At 31.6% G+C, this 21,526-nt stretch overlaps 1 protein-coding gene across 1 annotated transcript in view; it reads left to right on the plus strand.

Annotated features, from left to right (window-relative positions):
- Positions 1-21,526, plus strand: part of LOC133176772 (uncharacterized) — a 92,254-nt gene that overhangs the window by 23,342 nt on the left and 47,386 nt on the right. Inside the window, 23 exon segments of the mRNA XM_061311843.1 lie at positions 1,298-1,367; positions 2,032-2,159; positions 2,505-2,661; positions 4,482-4,544; positions 5,658-5,719; positions 5,862-5,939; positions 6,727-6,775; positions 6,969-7,047; positions 7,227-7,329; positions 7,699-7,772; positions 9,587-9,689; positions 10,177-10,295; positions 10,401-10,492; positions 10,848-10,936; positions 11,071-11,190; positions 11,287-11,431; positions 11,632-11,663; positions 11,965-12,031; positions 12,334-12,460; positions 15,379-15,556; positions 16,161-16,223; positions 17,027-17,206; positions 17,593-17,709. Of these exon segments, the coding sequence (XP_061167827.1) occupies positions 1,298-1,367; positions 2,032-2,159; positions 2,505-2,661; positions 4,482-4,544; positions 5,658-5,719; positions 5,862-5,939; positions 6,727-6,775; positions 6,969-7,047; positions 7,227-7,329; positions 7,699-7,772; positions 9,587-9,689; positions 10,177-10,295; positions 10,401-10,492; positions 10,848-10,936; positions 11,071-11,190; positions 11,287-11,431; positions 11,632-11,663; positions 11,965-12,031; positions 12,334-12,460; positions 15,379-15,556; positions 16,161-16,223; positions 17,027-17,206; positions 17,593-17,709 (2,295 nt within the window).

Below are 21,526 nucleotides of genomic sequence, written 5' to 3' on the forward strand. Positions count from 1 at the left end.
GGAAAATTTTGGACGTTCAGCGTGTCATAACATGGAGGTCTGTGCAGATAAATTTTGTGCTAGTTTATGCGCGTTATGTGCATGAGCATATTTTCAATTATTGTCAATCGGGATCGGGATACAATTATTTGGGCAAAGTGATTTATTCTTGCGCATATTTTCTTTAAGAAAATATATAATCTTACCTATTAGAGGTAACTAGTTTAATGATAGCTATGAATATGTCCAAAAATTTATAACATTAATAAAATTATCTAAATATCTTTCAAAAGTAAACCCTGATCTAAAGTTACTGGGTAAAACTATTGTGATCTATTTTTCTACAGCGTATGGGTTTGTTTACTTGTTAGCGGTAAACAGGTGCACAACAACCTGACAAGAGAAAAGTTTCAGTATGAGGAATAAAAGGGAAAGAAAATGAGGATAACAGTACAGGTATTCTTTATTATAATTTTTTTGGTAATTAATTTATTATTGATGACTTATAAGAGTATGAACTGTGGAGTGAGTTTAGAAAACTAGGGTGATCGATGTTAATAATGTGAGAATGAAACGTACAGAACTTCCTGCACATTACACATTTTTATATGAAAGTTTAACTTTATATTAGAAAGGACACACGAAATTATCATCAGCAATCTTAATTACAATGTTAAAGTTTCTAAAATGATTTTTTAAAGTAATTTTTTCTCTGAAAAAGAAGTTGGTTTGTCAAAGATATTGAAACAATATTTGGTGTAACAATGTCATGTCACAAGGAAAATAACTTAAATGCCTCTAGAACAGTGTCAATTCAGTACCAACCATTTTTATTGGCATGTTATATCTTATGTTTATTCAAGTAACAGAAGAGAATAATTTTTTCAAAAAGTGTACATGTGAAATCATTTACATGCAAGTCAATTTTCTGCTACACTTAGCAGTCAGATTACAATCTTTGAAATGTATGGTTTGGTTGTGATAACTAAATGGACATATTAGATAATGTGTGCATAAGCTTCATTCTAAATCACAGATTGATGGAGGCTGCAAAGTATTTAAGCAAATATTGTACTTCACATGCTTAATGCTGAAAACTCATACTCTGTGACACTAATGCTTAATTGACAACCTTATGTAGACTTAATTGCCTCCATGGATTTGTGGTTGTACTAACTTACTGCAGAGAACATATCAAATGAGACATGTTCTGAGTCTTGTAATTGAGCTTAAAATTAGAGTGAAGGCTGATAAAGACTATAGTAATTTTTTTTCAGCATACCTGTATCAGTTACATGTGCATTTTTTTTAATAATAGTTTCTTAGATCAAAATGTAAAGGTCCATTACCAGCAGCAGAATACATAGACCTATCAAATTCTGAAATAGGTAAGTTAAATCTAAATATAGCGAGTGTTATTAAACTTTAATTTATATTTATATTTCTACTTACTTATGCAGCTATTTAATATCTATAGGGTATAATATAATTATTCAGTGATGATATCCTGTAAACAATTATTGAAATCTTTGGAACTGAGATTACTGTAAACCAACTAATATTCGTGTCATCTTTTATTCGTGATTCGTCAGTTTGAAATCAATCCGTGACGATTAATTTTCGCGACTTAGTAAACATTCTCTATAAATAGAAAGCAAAATAGATGGTTCGCTGCGATTAATATTTGCAAGTAAAAGTAGGTTTCGAAACTCGCAGATATTTCTCGCACGTGAATAAAAGTTGGTTTACAATAATTTAGTGAAGGAAGTAAATCATGCAAATGATTATACAGTGATACACGTGTATATTATACCTAACAAATTTGCATTCATAAAGCTGTAAGCAAAATATCCTCTTCATCAGACTCTAATCTCTTTTTGAGATGTCAACAATTTACACTTACACTTGGAAAGCATAAAATGCTCATAAAAATATTAAAAAGTACAAGAATTTTGTGATTTGTCTTGGAAAATTGAGCAAGAAGTTGATAATTGAAAAGCTAGTACAGGTACAAATGATGACATATTTTAAATTATATGTTGCTCATTTCAGTTGTAATAGAGAAGTTAAGTAACTGTCCAAAGTTGCAAACACTTACTTTAAGAGGAAATAAGATTTACGAAGTAACAAATTTGGAATGCTGCCCTCAATTGTGGAATATAGATCTTAGTAGTAATGAGGTAAGTATCAAATGCCATCATCACAAATATCCAGTTATGCCTGAAAATTAATAACCTGATACTGTTTTTAAGATGATAAAGGAACTATGTTTACTCGTGGCTAAGGTCATTACTGAACTCTAATAAATGCATCAGTCTCAAATCATAAATGTAAGGTATATAAGCTCAAAAGATTGTTGTTCATTTCTGTGTTTAACAAACTGACTTAATGACCTTAAGTAAACTAGTATTTTATTTTGCTAGATTTTACTATGTTGAAGTTTTTATCCATAATATAAGACACTGGAAGGTTGCATAAAGAACACAAGTTTAACATAAAGGTTTTGACTTTTTGAAACATTGTAGATTAAGAGTTTGGATGGACTATCTCGTTTTGTTGCAATAGGAACATTAAATCTTTCTAACAATGACTTGACATGGCATGAACTTGGGAAAATTCGACACATTCACATTCTGAACCTCAGTCTCCATGGCAACAGTCAAATGGAAAAAGATCCATACTGTAAGTATGCATGCATTAATTTGAAATGTACATAAGATCAGACATGCACTAGTCTCTGAATATAGATGAAGGGTTAAGTTGAAAACATTTTGGTTAGGAATAAAATGATGATAGACCCATTAGTAAACACCATGTGACCTTCTACCGATACCCAGGTACTGCTAATTGATCATTTGTTTGATTTATTGTAAACTTTCTGTTTTATCATAATTGTAAACATACACTAGGAAGATTTATTCAGCATACCTGTATAGGTCTTTGTCTCAGAATTGTTACAATGTACCAGTAGATATATTTGACAAGTGCTCCACATTATTGCGATGTTTGAATTACCAAACGAAACCCACAAAATAGATTTATTTTCCAGGTGTCTTTATAAAAAAAACTGCAAGTTTTCAGGTGGCATATGTAAATTAGCTTACAGTGGCACAGACATCCAGGGGAATAGAGTTATAATGTTTTTCTTTGTGGAACTTAAGATTAAGAATCTTTTTCCTGGTAGTTATAGTAGACATGTATGCCAAGAGGTGTAACTAACAGTGTATACATGTTGTTGCCTGAGTTTATCTTTTACTGCTACAAATGTCCCTTTACAGTGATAAAATATCAGAGTTTTTTCCAGATATAGAGTCTTTTTTGACACATCCAATGTATTATCCATCAGTCATTTGGAGTAAAGACGTGGTCTTTGGCACATTGCTTTAAATTTTATCTGAAAATGTACAATAAATAGCTTTAAAGCTTTGTGTCAATGAGTTTAGATCATTTAGAACTATTGTTTGATTAGATCAGAAAGATGTAATCACAACGAGTGTTTAAAAGGATTTGTATCAACAGTTTATGCAGACTGGGATATTTAGCAAAAACTGAAAGAAAAACGGGTATTTTTATGTATCCCCAGCATGTTTTGTTTGTAGTTTGTTCTCAGACAAGAAAAATTGCAAGCACAACAATTAACGTTCCAACAGTTGAAACTTTTTACCCTGATTTTGAATTTTGAAACTATAAAGGATATTCAGGTTTACAAATGACCAAGTGTCCATTTGGAAGGCATAACAATGACATTGTTTATTAATCATAGGGTTGAGCATGAATTTACATTCAATTAAAGAGAATCTTTTTCCAGTTTTGTTCTTGCTGGTAATTTGATTAAAACTTGCGTAGGAAGCTCCTCGCTGGGAATGCATTGTCAAAAGCTAATCAAACACACGAGTATAGATTTGTGTACATACTGTTTAAAGTAACTATAGACAATTCCACTTTTATTTACAGGGAAATGATACCACATGAGTTTTATACACAAAAGAAAGATGATTGGTTTTCACCCAAATATAGGCTCTTTCAACTGAGCATATGATAATGATTATAGCAAATTATAATACTTAGGATCTGTCATTTAAACAAATTATAAGTCAGTTACCTTAAGAAAACTTTTTTTTAATATACTCTGAAAAAATTATTTTAATAGTTTACATTTGTTCTTCTTTTAGTGTTTTATTACAGTGTACCCATCATTTAAAACCTATGATGTATAATCAGAGAGCTTGCTCAAATATTAATAATAATGAGTCACACTTATCTCAACATATGATTAGAACTGCATATGTGATTATGGATTATAACATAATGTTTGATAAATTCTCCCCTTCAAAAGTTAGTTTGTCCATTTTTTTAATGTAATTAAAAGTTGAAAATTGGTAGAGATTGATATAGAAAATTTCTACTGATATTGCTTGATTGAAGTATGAAGGATTTTGTTGAAATTACAGTAATTTCAGGCTTGGAGTCATTACTTTATGGTACATGTATTTTGTTTTTAGATCGGATTCACCTGATAGACTGTCTGCCAAATGTGTGGATGCTGGATGGCCGTATAATTACATGTAAGGTTATTAATCAATGTTTAATAAAAGCAAAGTAAATTTAAACGTTGTTTAGGTATATATTCTTAGTACTCTATTCAAATATTTTTATTTCAATAGAAGGTAGCACTTAATGATTACCATTGCTTTAGTATCTTCTTTACTGATGATACCAATCCACTACTCTTGATTTTACCTGTGTTGAAGAATTTAAACACATGCAGTGTGGATTCTTTTGAAATTCATTTTGATCCAATAATTGTATGCTCTATTTACCTTTAAATATTGATTTGTTCTTTATCAGATTTTTAGCATGCTTAAGGCCCAATGATGAAATTAGAATGGTAGTAATGAGATTTACACTACATTTATCTGAACCAATATTTACATCTCACTCAAACAAACTAAGTTGTGGACAGGATAGAATTTATCAATAGAGAAATTATGTTTGCTTTGAAACACCATGCAGATGACATATTTTTGGGGGAAAAATGTGTTTCTTCCTTTCCCTTTTTTACAAAAGCATTAAATCAATACTTTCTTTTTCAAGGATTTTTAAATGTTCACCAGTTGTGAAGAATTTCAAAAGAATGATTTCAGCAGGACACAGAGTTTCAAATCTCTTTGATATTTAAAGCAACACAACATTACACTATATTTACTGGAAAAATTATCACATCAATATGATGTCATATGATTTATATGATTTATATGATTTTATATCATTTATATATGATTTATATTTATATGATTTATCATATAAATGATAATATAAATTATCACTTAAGAAAAAGCCTTAATAAACGCCTGTCTTCAGATGGTACATAGTTTTCCCTTAATACCCTTTTTGATCTTTATTTAAGTGATGGTTGAAGTTCTGATAATTCTTTCTCTATTATTGTGTCTTAATGATGTATTTTTAAAAAAAAATCTCTGTCTGAAGAACTTTTGACAGATGAAAATGATAATATAAAGCCATTTAAGGATGTTTATCTGAATTGCATCTCAATAGTCTTTCTGTCTAACAACCCACATGGTACACTCTTTTGAACAGACTAGATTTGAATTGTATTTAATCATTATCCATGTTAGAGCATTGAATTATTAAAAAAAACAATTTTGATATCATTAAAGCTGCAGAGAGACTACAAGTCAAGCACTTTTTTCAAGATTCAGCATTAACGTCAAAACCAATAGTAAGTAACTATATGTGAAGTGTTATATTACAGCCAAATCTGATGTTTTAAAAAGAGAGAGTTATTTATTTCACTGACTATTTGAATTTGCTATTTTACCTTCGAAATTTACTTCAATATGCTATCAATTGTAACTTTTCAGAGACACAAATTGTCCAAAGAATGGTTCATACCCACAGCCAGAAAAAGAGTAGATGTCAATGGTATCTATGGACCAAAGGTAAGTATCACAGATATTCAACTATATTATACTTTCATGTAAATTAGTTGAATCTGATTTGTCGAGAAACATTTGTTAAAAGACACTACTACCCGCTGAATAATAAAGCACGCCCTCCAGCGTAGCAACAGTCCACATTGCTTGACGATGGGTGTTATTCCAAAAAATACTGACTGAATTTATGTGCGCAAGGTTCACTTTAATATGTGTTTGTGTAAAACATTCAGTATAATATAATAAATATTGCATGTAGGTGAGTGTAATATTGAAAATGTTCACCCCAAGAAAACCATTGTCAACCAAGGTGCTTGTTACAGTCAACTACATGCAATATTTATATAATATTACACTCATTTATAACAAACTATAACTTTCTTTTAAAGGTTATAGCCGGATTGAAATGATAAATGCTTGGTAGAGGTGCATTAAAAACAAGGTCACAGCAAATATGCTTATAATGAATTCACATTAACAGCAAAGTGATTTTCATTCCCTGAAGTAACTTTCAAGCATATTATAAACTTATTGGAAATCATGAATTACATTTATAATGAATCAAATTTTTCATCCCTAGCACTTCATTATAAGCATTTTAACTTTATTGATGATGTGGATATAATTTGAGAAAGTTTTTCAGTCCTAGATTTCAACCATCACTTTGAGGTTTTGAAAGGTTTTGCTTAATTCTGAATATGAAATGTTCATGAATTCTCAGAATACAGCCTTGTTGTTTTATTCAAATATACTGTGGGTATGTTTGTGTTAAGTACATTTTATGACATTGTAGGCCACCAAAGTCATGACCAGTTTCCCAGCAAATGGTGTGCACAATATAGGTAAGTTTGACTTTGGGAAATACAAAGTCTGTGTGACATATTTATATATATATATTGGTTGTACAATGCAGAAAACATTTTTTTTTTGGGGGGGGGGGGGGGGGGAGGATGTGTCCTATCTAGAAATTTAAGGAAAATGTAAATATCATCTAAATAATTGATTGTTTCACTGAATGTGTGATTTCATCTTCAGAGATTGACAAGAAAAGACTGAAATACCTTGGCTACAATATTCAGGAGGACTTGATAATAGACAAAAAGTACACAAATAGGTATACATTTTAATCCCCAGTATCTCAAATCAACAAACAGGTAGTTGTAAATACAGTTTTGATTTTCATTCACCTCCTCAGATTTGTTAAGCTCAATGAGGAACAGAGTTATCTGACATCAAGTCTGCAAAGACACAGTACAAAACATCAGTATTTCATTGACATAAATATTTTTACAGAGAGTTCCAGGTGATGAAATACAGAAGTAACTTTATTGAGGATCTGTTAGAAGCTCGTCCTGATGACAGAGAGAGATGTAACATGCTCCTGTTATTTTTGGTGGTAAGTTGTCTATTTGTTTTGTTTGCACATACACTTAATTTTGTGCAAATGAACATGCTGGTTAGAATATTTTGTTGAATCATAAAATGGTGTCATGTTTGTATATACATATATATACATGTATGATTCATATTTTTGATAGTCGCTATGAAATTAAAAGTATCACATGAACTCTGTATAAAAATTGCCCTAATTTGAATCACAAGAAAAGAAGAACACATGATAGTAATATATTTGGCATGTATAAGTTGTAGGGTCAATTCAGCAGATTAAAATCATCACAAGATATCATAAAAGCACAGTGATGACATAAATAATAAATACTTTGTTTATACATGTGTAACTATATATAAATTATTGTCATGACAGGCTTCCCTGGAATTTGTTTTACCGACACATCTTGTGAAGGAAACATTGGACACAGCCAAACTAAACAAGATTGGGTAAGTCAGAGATTAACCAGGGATCCGACAGTTGTCCAATTGCCCGGGGCAAGTAAATTCTCAATTTGGGCAAGTTAAACTTCAATGTACTTGTCCCATCGGGTAAATGAATATCTATGATAAAAACATATATTTTTTAAATCTCACATTAGTTTATAAACAAAACAATCAATACATGTACTTTTAATACTTGATTTCCACCAGAAACATGACATTCTTTTTGCATTCGAATTCCCTTGGTAGAAAATGGGTTCTTTATTCTGTTTTCTTTCATGGTAGTTGACAAAAATACATAGTCCGTCTGACAACTTTATTTACATTCCGATTATGAAATTAGATATTGTAGAATATTTTATTTATTCACTCACAGAATATAAAGACCACCAGTTATTCTCAGTGCACGATGTATTCTGATCATAATATGTATGTTTTGAAACATGGCAACTGTTTTCCTTTAGAATGGCTTCAGTTTTTCAAAGGGGGGGGGGGGGGGTTGAAACACAAAAAAAGATTGTACAGAAAATATTTTTAAAAATATGAATTTGATTTTAAGGAAATATTTCTGCAGAGCAGTGTGAGTTTAAAGGATATTAAGTGACAGGGATGTGGTATACATGTATTTAAAAATGACGCATTGTCAGAACATCAACTTTTTTTTATGCCCTCCTTCGAAGAAGGGAGGGCATATTGCTTTGCTGCTGTCTGTCGGTCCACCAACAGTTTCTGTTCATTTTCTTCACAGAGGTTGCACATACTGAAATGAAATTTGGTGTACAGATTTATCATAAGAATATCTAAGTCAAGTTCTGTTTTGGGTACGATTGACCACTTTTTGACAGAGTTATGCCCCTTGGACTTAGAAAAATTCCAATTATTTGAACTTTCCGTTCATTTTCTTCACAGAGGTTGCACATACTGAAATGAAATTTAATATACAGATTTATCATAAAAATATCTAGGTCAAGTTCTGTTTTGGATACAATCGAGCAATTTTTGACAGAGTTATGCCTCTTGGACTTAGAAAAATTCCAATTATTTGGAATTGGGGGGAAGGGCATAAGTGTTTCACGAACATCTCTTTGCAGTTAACTTGCCAAATAGAAAGTAATGTGACATACTTTCTTTACAATGATGAAATTAAGTTATAAGTGTTTTCTTCTTTCTAAATTTTTTGGCAACCAAGTTTTGCATTCAGACAAGTCTCAGTTTGAGTGAATCTGAAAGTTAATGTCTATAGGCTATAACTCTTGTATAACTCAAAAGTCTCAAGAATTCCTTTATTCAAATGGATGTTTAAAGCTTTCTTGTAATTTTGACATTTTTGGGTCAGATTACAAAGCAAAGCTGGTTTAATTTATTTGATTGACAATGTCTGTCCATTATTCTGAATACATTATATCATTAATGTCATTCTTCTTTAATAGTGCTCTCTTGCAGTACAATTATTGCATTTTTCTGCTCATAAGGTTGCTAATACATGTAATTACATAAGATGTGCATATGAATGATCATTTGATAAATAATAAGCTAGAGATGAATGTTTGTATAAAATTTAAGGAAATATATGTACAGTAAAACCTGTAGTCCAGATACTGCTAGTTCCATAGAAATTTATCAGACAACATTCTGGATTAGAGAACATATTTTAAATAGTCAAATTGACTGAATGGGGCTGAAAGTTTTCATGTCAGGCAAAATTTCAGAATACGCAATATCTGGATTAGACAAGTTTAACTGTGTTATTTTAATGGTAAATCAAATAAAAATTCTGTTATCAACAGTTTAACAAACCATCTTTGTACTATTTTCTCCAGACAAGTGTACTCCATGGATCTTTTCCTGTTACCAAGAGATGTGAGGTGTCTATTAGTGTGTATTTTACTGGGAGCTGTCAAGATTGATAAAGATGTCAAAGAGGTAACATGGCCCTATCTATAATGCATATAATTATTATATTATTTAAATTTGTAAATGAGCCTGATTGAGTATCTAAGTTTCTCTCTTGACTTATTTTTGGACCAGTAAAAGAGCATTTGAAATCTCAAATGGCCGAGGTTGATACAGGAAACATATTTTGTTCATAATTCGGTGGAATCACAATTTCTGTTCAATCCGCAGGTAGAAAATTATGCAGTTTTCTTGGATTGCCGTTGTATGTCTTAAATGCACTTTAAGTATGCTGCGACAAATTTTTGCTGAAAATTTGTGTACATAGCGTAAATTAATCCCATGTGGAAAAATGTACATCTTCAGTATTTAAGTGCTGATACTGCTGTAATGCTGCAAGCTATAATAATAATGTTTTTGATTAGATTGTCTATTTACAATATTGTACCATATGTGAAATTTCTAGGTAGTATAATTGTACATACGAAGTCATGTCATATTTTCCCTTTTGCTACAGGATGGAGGGTTGTATGACAAATTGTACCTGTGTCTTTTCTACACTGTCAGTGAGCTTGTCAAACTTAGCCATGCCTCCAATACCAAACACTCTGCTGTCAAATATAAACTCAACACACTGTGAGTTACATTGAATTAATAAATAAATTGTTTGCAAGAATATTGTTTTTGACATTCCTGAAATGGTTTCATCTTTTAGAATATTTGATTTTTTTTTTTTATCAGATACTATGATTACAAAACTCTACTAGCATCAGAAGTGGTCCAGCTACTGTGTATTGTTCCAGCCTTTTTCCAGTATGTTGCCAAAGATGTGGGTAAGTACTGTCTGGAAAATTGACATTATTTTATCTATGAATGAATTCTTTTCAAAGGATCTGAAGACTAAAAACTAATGCTTTTCTTTGCATACATTTATATGATGTATCTAGAGTGTGGGGAGTTTTCAGTTTCAAAATTCATAAATAAAATATCAAGACCAAATTATTGAACTTACTAAAATGGTGTCTTGCATTTCTTTAAATTTCTTTATATTCTACAACCAATCAATCATCCTTTCTGAAACTCAACAAGTTCTGTATGTTAATTGTGATAGCAAAGATCTTTTATAAATGCAAAGCTTAGACTTTATTCCAAAAATATTCTGCAGGTTGTTTTTCTAAACTTTTACAGGTGTGATGAACTTAGTGGTTACTGCTACTGGGGATCATGACATCAAGCAAAAAATCACAGCTGTATCTACCACAGTGTCACAAGAAGGGGTAAGAATTATAAATACAAAAAAATATGATACCATTTTCCTTTAGAAAACTTCACATGTTGGAAAGGTTCAAAATATCATAAGAATCAGGAAAGGAAAAATTAATGATAAGAAAAAAAACTTTTTTTTAAACAGGGGGAGGTAAGGAGATTGTATGAAGAGTTATCTGAGCTCCTTCTACAGAAAGTCCAGGAACAGTCTCTGAATATCAGTAACAAAGCTCCAAAGATGTCCAAGTGTGACGAGATCCTCACAGTAAGCTTGAGGATTAAATGGTTTTTGTTTTTGTTTTGCTTTTGCTTTTAATCTTATTTTAAAATGTTTGACTACATTATATTTTTATAAAACCAGTCCAGAAAAGCCTTGCCAATAAGGAATTCTGGGTCAGTAGAAATGGCTGAGTTCCATGCTAAAGGGATAACCAGTCCAGAAAAGGATCCTCCCAGAGTACTCAGTGCCAAGAGGAGTGCTGAAAGAAATCAAAAGAAATTTCCCCGTAAGAAATATAGTAGAATTATGTGTGTGTGAAGGGAGATTACTTTCAATATAGAATGTCAGTTTTCTAAACTGAAAGTAACTACTTGTGTACAGAAGAAATTTCTGGAAAAAAATATATAAGATTAGATGTTCTTAATATCATGACCATAATTTTGTGTCTTTAACATATGTGATAAGATATAATTATCTTTTCTTCAGATCTTGGGGACCCTTTGCTTCTTGGACCCCAGGTAGAGTAATTTTCCTCTATAAACATGTATCTATGTGCAAATCTACTGCTATCCACTTTCATCTTTTAAAGTGTTTAAAATCTCCAAATCTAGTGTGCATTGAAACTTTACATAACTATATATGGATTTATTTATGTACAGTAGGTCTTGTTCTATTAGTCTAGCTAATAGATTTGTCCTTTTACTTATTCAGGAGGGTGTTTGATTTAATTTGGAGGAGGGCAGAGTTGTAGTTGCATTTTGGACATGTGATTGCTTGTAATGATTTTATTTCTATGATTTCTTTTTTTTTTTTTCCCAGACCCTTGGAAAGATTGTGTCTCTGCCACAACCATTTGTTGCATTAGTGGCTATGGATTCTGTGCCAGGTATCTGTGTAACTGTGTTGTCAAAAACTACTGTATGAATTTATCATTAAATTCTTTTAACTCAATGTGTATGCAAAAGTGATATTGTAAAGACATTAAACTAAAAAAAAAAAAAAAGAAATGTTAAGTATTACCAGAATATTTCTCCAAGAAGAACAAATTTAAAATATATCTGATCAGATACGAAAATTTATGGCTTAGATTGTTTTATAATTGCTATAAGTGGACTATAATTTGATCTCACTCTATCTGAAATGCCAGTATTAATGTGCATTTGTAATTCTACTGTAAATGTTACCCAGTTGCTAACGGAGCAATGGAGAGTAAACTGAAGGTCAGTGAGGATCATTATACCTACGTAAATATGGATCAGCTGATGTGGGATGAAGCTCTATCATTCTGGAAACCAAAGGGTGCTATTGGAGACAGGTAAACACATACAGGGATTTTGTTTGAGGTTAAATTAATGGGTAACAGTTTTTAGCCGGGCTTATTGCTCGAAGAGCAATAGCCGGCTTTTGTTACGGTGTTCAACCGGAAATGCTGCTTCCTCACTGCCAAATCTTCTTATTGAGATGTAAAAAAAAAAAAAAACAATGCCTTTGTGTTGCAAAAATAAATTCACCTACAAAGTATAAATGATTTATAATGATTGATATATGATTTTATTGATAAAACAGGGATGATAAACCCCGAGATTTTCAGATAACAGAATGTGTGTCTGTCTCATTAGCGATTAGTGTAAATAGTAGCACCTTTTAAATCAGAATGACTGTCTTTTATAACAAGTTTAGATGAATTGCTTTCATTACTATATCTCTTCATAAAAGCTATATTCATATGTGGTAAAAATTCTCCCTCAAATATTGTCTGAACAGTGATACAACTAGAATACATGTATTGGTATCTTAGATTTAGAAGGTGCCACAATGTTCTGCTGATATCCATCATTAAAGAAGTTTTTATGAATATGTTTACATTTTAATACCTTATACCTTTTGTATTTTTTATTTGATAGAAAAGTATGGGTTTTATGAAGAATTGAGGGCAGTACTGTAAACCTATTATTTGTGCAACAACTTCTGTTCACAATTCTTCATGTTTGAAATCCACCTACGATTTTTATTTTGATGACTGAGGAAATGTTCCACTAAGTACACAATTAAGAGTTTCACAGCAAGAAATGTCCATGAGTGAAAAAAAGGTTGCAAAACTTGTAGATATTTCTTGCACGCAAAAGAAAGTTGGTGTACAGTATTTGCATTCAATTCCTAAAAAAGTGTCTCCCAACATTTTATCGATCATTTTCAACCAGCTATTGTAAATATTCCACCTTATATTTCAGTATACTCTTGGAATTTATTGCTACATTTAAGTATAAAAACAGGTATTGGTACACACATTTCATTTTAGTTCAATCTTCCTTTTTTCATGTTTTCTTCACTTTTATCTTTAGTCTTGACTTTTAGTAAATCTGCCAATTATAGCTATCTATTACATTATGTATACCATCACTTATCTTTAGCTGAAAGGGGAATCTGGCACAGATTATTTTGTGCTATTTTAAGTACTTGTTTTCAGTAATCCTTGAAATCATATCTAAAATTGTTACAGAAAAGGGAAGTCCTTCAAAGTGCCGACATGAAATTTCATGATGATCTTGTTTTATTTTTTTCTTTTACTTATCCATTTGAAAGAAAATAATAGTAGAGACTTGTATACTGTAAAATCGCATATTTTCATGGGTCTAATTTTCATGGTTGGAAGAAGAAATATTGGTTTGTGGGGATTTGTTATGATTTTGTAATTGAAGAATTGCTAAGTTGTTATCGATTTTAAATTTTACATTTCATGGAGGACATGAATATGTGGATCTCTTAATGCCATGAAAACAATGAAAATTAATACCCTCATGAAAATTAGTAATTTCACAGTAAACAAAAAGTATTTGTAAAATAATTTTCAAAAACCCTAATAAGCTGCCAACTGGCATCAATTATTGGCCCAATAATCCATCTGTGTGTGCACCAATTAAGTTTTCTTTATGAAAGTCAAAGATTGGCTCACTTGCTTCTTGTATTTTGTAAAGTAAAAAAAAAACATCCCAAATATTATACAATTCAATATGTACACCAAAAATGTTCAGAAAATTGAAATTCATAACTAACACTGAGTTTGATCCAGACTTCCATATTCTTAATAGAAACTTTCACCATTCTAATTGTTCCACATTGACTTGAAATCTGAAAAAGAAAGTTAATAATTCTACTGGTCAAAGACCATAAGAGCTTTCATATGGATATGGTGTCCATCTATCTTTCTAGCTGTTTCCCTGTATCCCTTTTCATCTGTAAGCATTTTTCAAAACAGTGCAGTGGTATTATTTTTTTAATCAAGATGCATTTCTGTAAATTATAAAATTCAAAAGGAATTGATTCAAGTATAAAATCTGAAGTTTTTTCTTAGAATATAATGAAAGAAAATTTGTAGAGCTATAGTCTCACCAGAAATTTCTTTTAAAAACTCCTCTCTTTATAGATGAATCAGTAAAAGTTATTTAAAGGTTCATGTTTATAAAGCACTTTTAATGTGATTTGAAAAAAATAATGATCCATAAATAATGTATTTAAGGTGGTGGATCTGGGGGACTGGAATGTTAATATCAGTTAATTTACATTTTGAGATTTGCTAACTGATATGCATTTATGACAAAAGAAAACTCAAATTTAATGTATTTAAACTGCATGAAAATGTATATTTATCTTAGTATACATGTATATAGTATCTTATAAGAAATGTGATTGAATGTGAGAGTTAAAAAGAAGGAAGATTTTTTTTCCACAGTTGTAGTCAGTCTGTCTGATGATTTATTGTACAAGATTATGTATTACACATAGTTTTTTTCACAGCTTGCTTGGCTGTACCAAGTTTTGCACATGTCAATGTTCTCATTTTCAAATTTATTTGATGTATCTGCATGACAGTCTTAATTATATATAGGCATAGTTTTCAGCAATTTATGATATAGTAACAATATAAAATATTAATATTTAGGAAGCATACATGCTACAGATCATAAATAAATAATTGAGGGAAAAATTAAATTCTGCGAACTTTCCATCTGCAAGTGATAGAAACATGTTTGCAAAGCACTTAAATGTGATTTGAAAAAATAATGCTCAATGATACATAAGTAAGTTTAAAGGTAAGTTCAGATGCTGAAAATAAGACTAGTAAAAGGAAATGTCACTGGAGCTAAGGGTTCATTAATATGAAACAGTATAATAATACTTAAAACAGTATGTGCTCCAGTAATTTTGAATACTGATTTTAAGTCCATTTTGCAGACTGACACTACACACTGTAGAAGACTTGCAACGAGAGCTAGAATTAAAAGCAAACATAGCAGACAAGACTCTGAGGCCCAATACTCCAGACTGGATAACCTCCAATGACCCTAACACACCCCTCATTTACTCCCCAAGGGTCCCTCCTGTTACCCCTCCAGAGACCCCCAAAACAAAGGTAAAACAAAGTACTGTAATGAAGTAGTTATATGTGTGTTAAGTGTCTGAAAATAATCAACATAAAATGTTGAAAACAGTGAAAGTTGATTGTTTGTATGTTTCACCAGATACAAAGTTCTAATATTACTTTACATTACATCCATACTTTCTTTTCATGCAGTTAATGATTTAAATTATTTTGTAGTACATGTACTAAATGAAATTCTGTATACATGTGTTAGTGTTTGCTATAATTGTGTATTAACTGTATTTGATGTATTAATAATAATCAGTTATCAAAAAATATCACAGGCTTAAAGTATATATACGAAATTGTAAATTTTAATTTTCTAAACTCTAACTATAAAAACAAAGAGAAAACTTAGCTGTTTCTTTATTTTAGAGAAAGCATGTTAGAATTAAGCAGAGTTTGCCCTCTTTGGTAATGATTCCAAATATCTAAATATATGCAAGGAAAATGAATATTTGTGCATTGTATACTTGGGTTTTTGTTCAACATATAACCAGAGGGTTGTAGAGTGATGTTTGTCTATGTCTCTAATATAGTAATCCTTTCTCTAATGTATCATTTTGATAACCTTTGAACTTCTATTTACTCTCAGCATTATGAGTTAATCATGGGAATTTTACCAGATCGGCTTTTTCGTCATGTTACTATATTCAGGGTAAGATAGTCATATTGTGACTTCCTTATTTGTTGTGGCAAGTTATGCCTGCAAGAGAATGTGAATGCATGGCCAGTCCACATGTAAACAGATCAGTGTTTTAGCCAGGGTTTCAGAACAGTGTTCCAGACACTGCTGGTGTTTTCACAATTATTTGCTTATTAGATTTCACTGCCAGATGAGTTTGTTTTTTTTTTTTATTTCATCTAAAGGTTATTGAGAAATAAAAAATGAAAACCTGTTAAAAAAAGATTCAGCTTTGATTTATGTTATTAGTTATATACACGTACACAAATTTCTTATGATAAACGGTAGTCTAGAGTAAAATCCCATCAACATCTATGGAATCAGACATTGCATGACCTTGACCCTATATGACATTGAACCTGCATGTTTTATGTCTAGATGGAACGTGATGGTAAAACTTAAATGAGAGATAGACTATAATCCTTCACAACTGTAAGAGGTTACACCATTGTCACATTGTTCATCACTTCAAGCATGTATCCCCTATCATCCCTTGGTTCATTGTCAGTTTACTTAGTTAAAATAAATAGCTTTTTATATTCTTTTGATTTTTATACACTAGTAACTGGTAATCCATTAATATTTACACAATGGTGTATTATCATAGATGATTTTTTTGGAGGTGTAGACTTTAACGTACTTGTATACAGTATTGCATAAAATTTAGATATTCTTCAAAATGTGAAATAATATTAATTTCTTCAGAGGTGTGAAGCTATGAATTACATGTCTGTTACTATATATAGATAGTATGATTTCCTAATTTTAATCAACAGTCCTTGAACACAACACCAAGACCTATGTCTTCAGTTTTAAAGGACAAATTGGACCTGAAGTTGGAAATGAGTCGACGGGCCATGTCCGCAGGAGGTGCACTGGAGCGTAACCATCCACATCACAACCAGGTTCATGTTCCAGTAGAGCAGCAACCAATACATACAACTCCTGAACCAGAGGTACCAAGGATAATCACTTTGTGGTTTAATTTGCCATTATTTTTTTGAAAAAAATAACCATTGTAGTCTGATTTAAGTAATATTTTGCAAGTAAATAAACTACAACAATATCTATATATTATCATTTTATTACTTCATGAATGCTTGTTGGGAGGGGGGGGGGTGTGTGTCTTAGATTGAGAAAACTTCCAGTTCTTTCAAGAAGGGAAGGCAGGAAAAGATTTTTCAAAAGTTTCAACTTTGCCACTTCAAATTTCATAATTGGCAAAATAAACTTAAGAAATGATTCTAAAATTTTTCAAATGAAGAGATTCACTTCTTCACTTCAAAATTATTGAAAGCCCTGACTTAAAATATCTGTTAGTTGAAGAGGTTCCATTTTACAGACAAAAGAGACGAGTACAGAGACAGAGCCCCAGACCCAGAAGATGGAACACGAGATGAGTGATGCCTGTCTACACTGTGCACTGGAGGCAGCCATGACAGGAGACAAACACAAACAGGTCAGGAGAGTTTACTATACATTTAAGTAATCTTTAGATTAGCTAACTTTAGGTATTAGGTCACAGAATTAACTCATCTGGTTCAAAGGCTCCAGTGAGGTTTTGCAACCAGAGATCTTGCAATTGATAAATTGTATTATAATCCCCCACGACCCCCCTCACCCCACCCCACCCCCCCAAAAAAAGGGGGGAGAACAGTATATTCAAAAAAGGAAATCAAAGATGGAGATAAATACCCCGGTATATAGATAATGTACTTCTGTTAGGTTCCTGGATATCTACCTAGAAGGTATGGAAGGAATTCATAAAAAGACTTTCAAAAAGTTTATGTAAATGAAATACGGTATGTTGCACATGTATATCTTAATATTGATACTCAGTAACCTACACATCTGTAGTGCACAAGAATCTGTTAAAATTTTGAAAATCTATGTTACTTTATACTAATAAACACTTATAGAAGACTGAAAAACAATTCGGGCAGAAAACAGATGAACAACATCTGAAATATAGAGTGTGAAATATATGATGCCATAAAAGGGGGGTATATTTTAACAATCTTTTCTCTGTAACAGTGGTTCCACTTAGGTTTTTTTTTCTTTTTCTTTTTTTTGTTTTTGGTTCCACTTAGTTGAGCATTCTGGACAATGCATTCTTTTTCAATTTTTCTAGCTGATTGATTTGAAACGAGAAATGAGATATGAAAATGAAAAATTAAACTGAATCCTATTTCTGAACACATACACAAAAACCCACATAAATGCTCTGCAGAATGATTTTTTTTTTTGCATTATTTGCTCATTCTGGAAGTTCTAAACAACAATAGAAGAGAGTAAACAGCAGAATAATGTTGGTAGTCAAACATTTATGACATTCTGCAGAATCAATTTAATTTATTGACTTTTATTCCATGACACCATTGTTTTTCTAATATTTGCACTTCACTGAATGAATAAAGTGCATATTAAAAAAAGATTATTAACAATATAAAAGCTTAGATGACAGACATGTTTGCTGATGTTACACATGAAAATTATTCTCTTCAGATTTTCTAAATTTGCAGAATTGCTAATTGGTTAACTAACTTAAAGTCAAATTTAACTGAGCTCCTTTCCAAACCTCAAAGGAGCCAGAACTTATACCCAGTTTCTGTGGTGCTAAGAACTTAGACATGTGAGTCATTGATTCTCTGAGGACTGATGGCCCACCAGTCTATTGCTGGTACCCATTTTTATCTGGGTGACCTAGTTGAGATAATGCAGATATATATAGTGTCTTGTCTAAGGACATAATACACAACATCAAGTGTCCACAGTTAGATTTGAAACCAGTCACTTCTCAGAAAATTATCGATGTTTATAAAACGTAATTTTGAGCTATTTGTTTAGGCAGTCAATAAGTAAACAAGAGGCCCAGGGACCACATCGCTCACCTGAGCACTGTGGCTAGGAAAAAAGCAAAAATCAGTCTAGTATTTAAAAGCTTAAATACATAAGTGGTCCCGACCTAACCCTAAAAGGGAGAGGGGAGGGGGTATGATTTGAACAAAATTGAATCTACACTAACTAATAATGCTTACATATTTTTTGACTAATTGTGACTTTTTTCCCTTCAAGTTTGAACTTTCATTGTGCCTCACCCTACCCCAGGGGGTCATGATTTGAACAAACTTGAATCTACACCACCTGAGAATGCTTCCGTATAAATATGACCAATCATAGCTTTAATGCTCTTGAGAAGAGGATTTTTGAAGATCTTTCCTATATACTCCTATGTTAAACTTTGATCATCCATTGTGGCTCCACCCTACCTCTGGGTGTCATGATTTGAACAAACTTTAATCTACACTACCTGAGGATGCTTTCACATAAATATGACCAATCATTGCTTTGCTGCTCTTGAGAAGAAGATTTTTAAAGATTTTTCCTATATATCATGTATATTCCTATGTAAAACTTTGATCATCCATTGTGGCCCCACCCTACCCCTGGGGGTCATGATTTGAACAATCTTGAATTTACACTAGTCTACCTGACAATGATTCCACATGAGTTTCATCTTTCCTGGCCCAGTGGTTCTTGAGAAGAAGATTTTTCAATGATGCCATTAATTTTTTGTTATTTCATAATTATCTCCCCTTGGAGGAGGGTTTGGTCCTTCATTTGAACAAACTTGAACCCCATTCATGCAAGGATACTCTGTGCAAAGTTTGGTTGAAATTGGCCCAGTAGTTCTGAAGAAGTTGAAGTGAAAAGTTTACGACAACGCCAATGACAATGACAGACAACGGACAAATTTCAATCAGAAAAGCCCACTTGAGCCTTCGGCTCAGGTGAGCTAAAAAGCATACCTGTAAATTGAGAGAAAGATATTGTGATTAACATCTTAGATAAATTTGCAACTAAGTTACTCTCATATTGACCATTTATCTCTTATTCAGTATTGATTACCATCCCAAATTAATATCAGTTCTGAGATATTATTGAAGACAAAGATCATATCTTCATGTCACCTAAAGTAAAAGGTTTAAATTTAATTTCACTGCAGGAATTTGTATAGTCATCTGGATCATTGACTGTTTCAATAACACAATCTGTTTAATTATTAAAGTATCAGTGATTTCTCTAAAGCTTTTATTTCAACACCTGGCACTTGACATCTATTTGTCCAATGATGTGATATACACTATTCCGCACTGCACCTTTATCCTCAGAGTGATAAAGTGTGGTATTAGAGGGAAATACACCATTTATCACTGATAATCAGACAAATGTTCCACAGGCCAAAGATACACATTGATTTATCACTGATTGTAAACATAGGGATATTTTTTTAAATGTGAATTTCATGTTAATATGTTAGGATGTGAAGATGGTGCTAGTAAAAGACATTAATTTAAACAAAACAAAAAAAAAATAAATATGCGGAAAAATATAAAAGAATAAAACTTTAAACTTGATCAACAACTATGAATAGGTACATCAATTGCTTGTTTGAATAGGTGTATTTAAAATCCAAGATAAATTCTATAATGTACAAAAAGTTCATGACATTGCTTTTTATTTGAGCTAATATGCAATTTGATTGAAACAAATTTTTCTACAGCTAGGGGAAAATTGTAATTTATAACAAAAAGATTTATCTGTTTAAAATCAATTTTGCATATCATTTTGAAATTTACTCATACACTTTATAGCATTGACTACATCAAAGTATCCAAGGTCGCTATCAAACAAACATATCAATATCAGCACACTGTCAACTCCATAACCGCAGGTATATCATTACCCAGGAGGACAGTTTGATTCCAGATGGATTGTTTGATTTTCTGAGATGCTTTCATGTTAGGTTTATTAATATTGATCCATCTTTCAATAAAACTTTTAGGATTTTCTACAGGAGAAAGACTTTCTAGGGGCAATTATTGATGGGATATATTATGTAGAATAATTGCATTCAAAGGACTTTATGCCAATACTTGCCACATTTCCTTTGGTAACATTGAAATGCACAATGTTGAAATCGTCATTTGTAAATACCTGGTATTTAAAATTGAATTTTGTGTGTCAATAATATGTGGGAGTGTTAATTAAATGGATCATGTAAGCAAACCTTCAATTACTCCATATTCATGCAAGCAAAGCATCTCCTCAAAATTGGCATGTAAAGGAAAGGCACAGGATAGACTTCTTAAACTTTAGAAATATTCTAATACATAGTTGCCAAAGTTTACTGAAACATAAAATCAGAAACAATGCACACAATTCCTGCATTTTAACTTTTCTGAATTTTTAAAACCTATTGATCATGCGTTTTG

This window comes from Saccostrea echinata, unplaced genomic scaffold (assembly GCF_033153115.1).
Source record: "Saccostrea echinata isolate AGI-Se365-2 ecotype Australia unplaced genomic scaffold, CSIRO_AGI_Sech_v1 ptg000081l, whole genome shotgun sequence".
Lineage (NCBI taxonomy): Eukaryota > Metazoa > Mollusca > Bivalvia > Ostreida > Ostreidae > Saccostrea > Saccostrea echinata.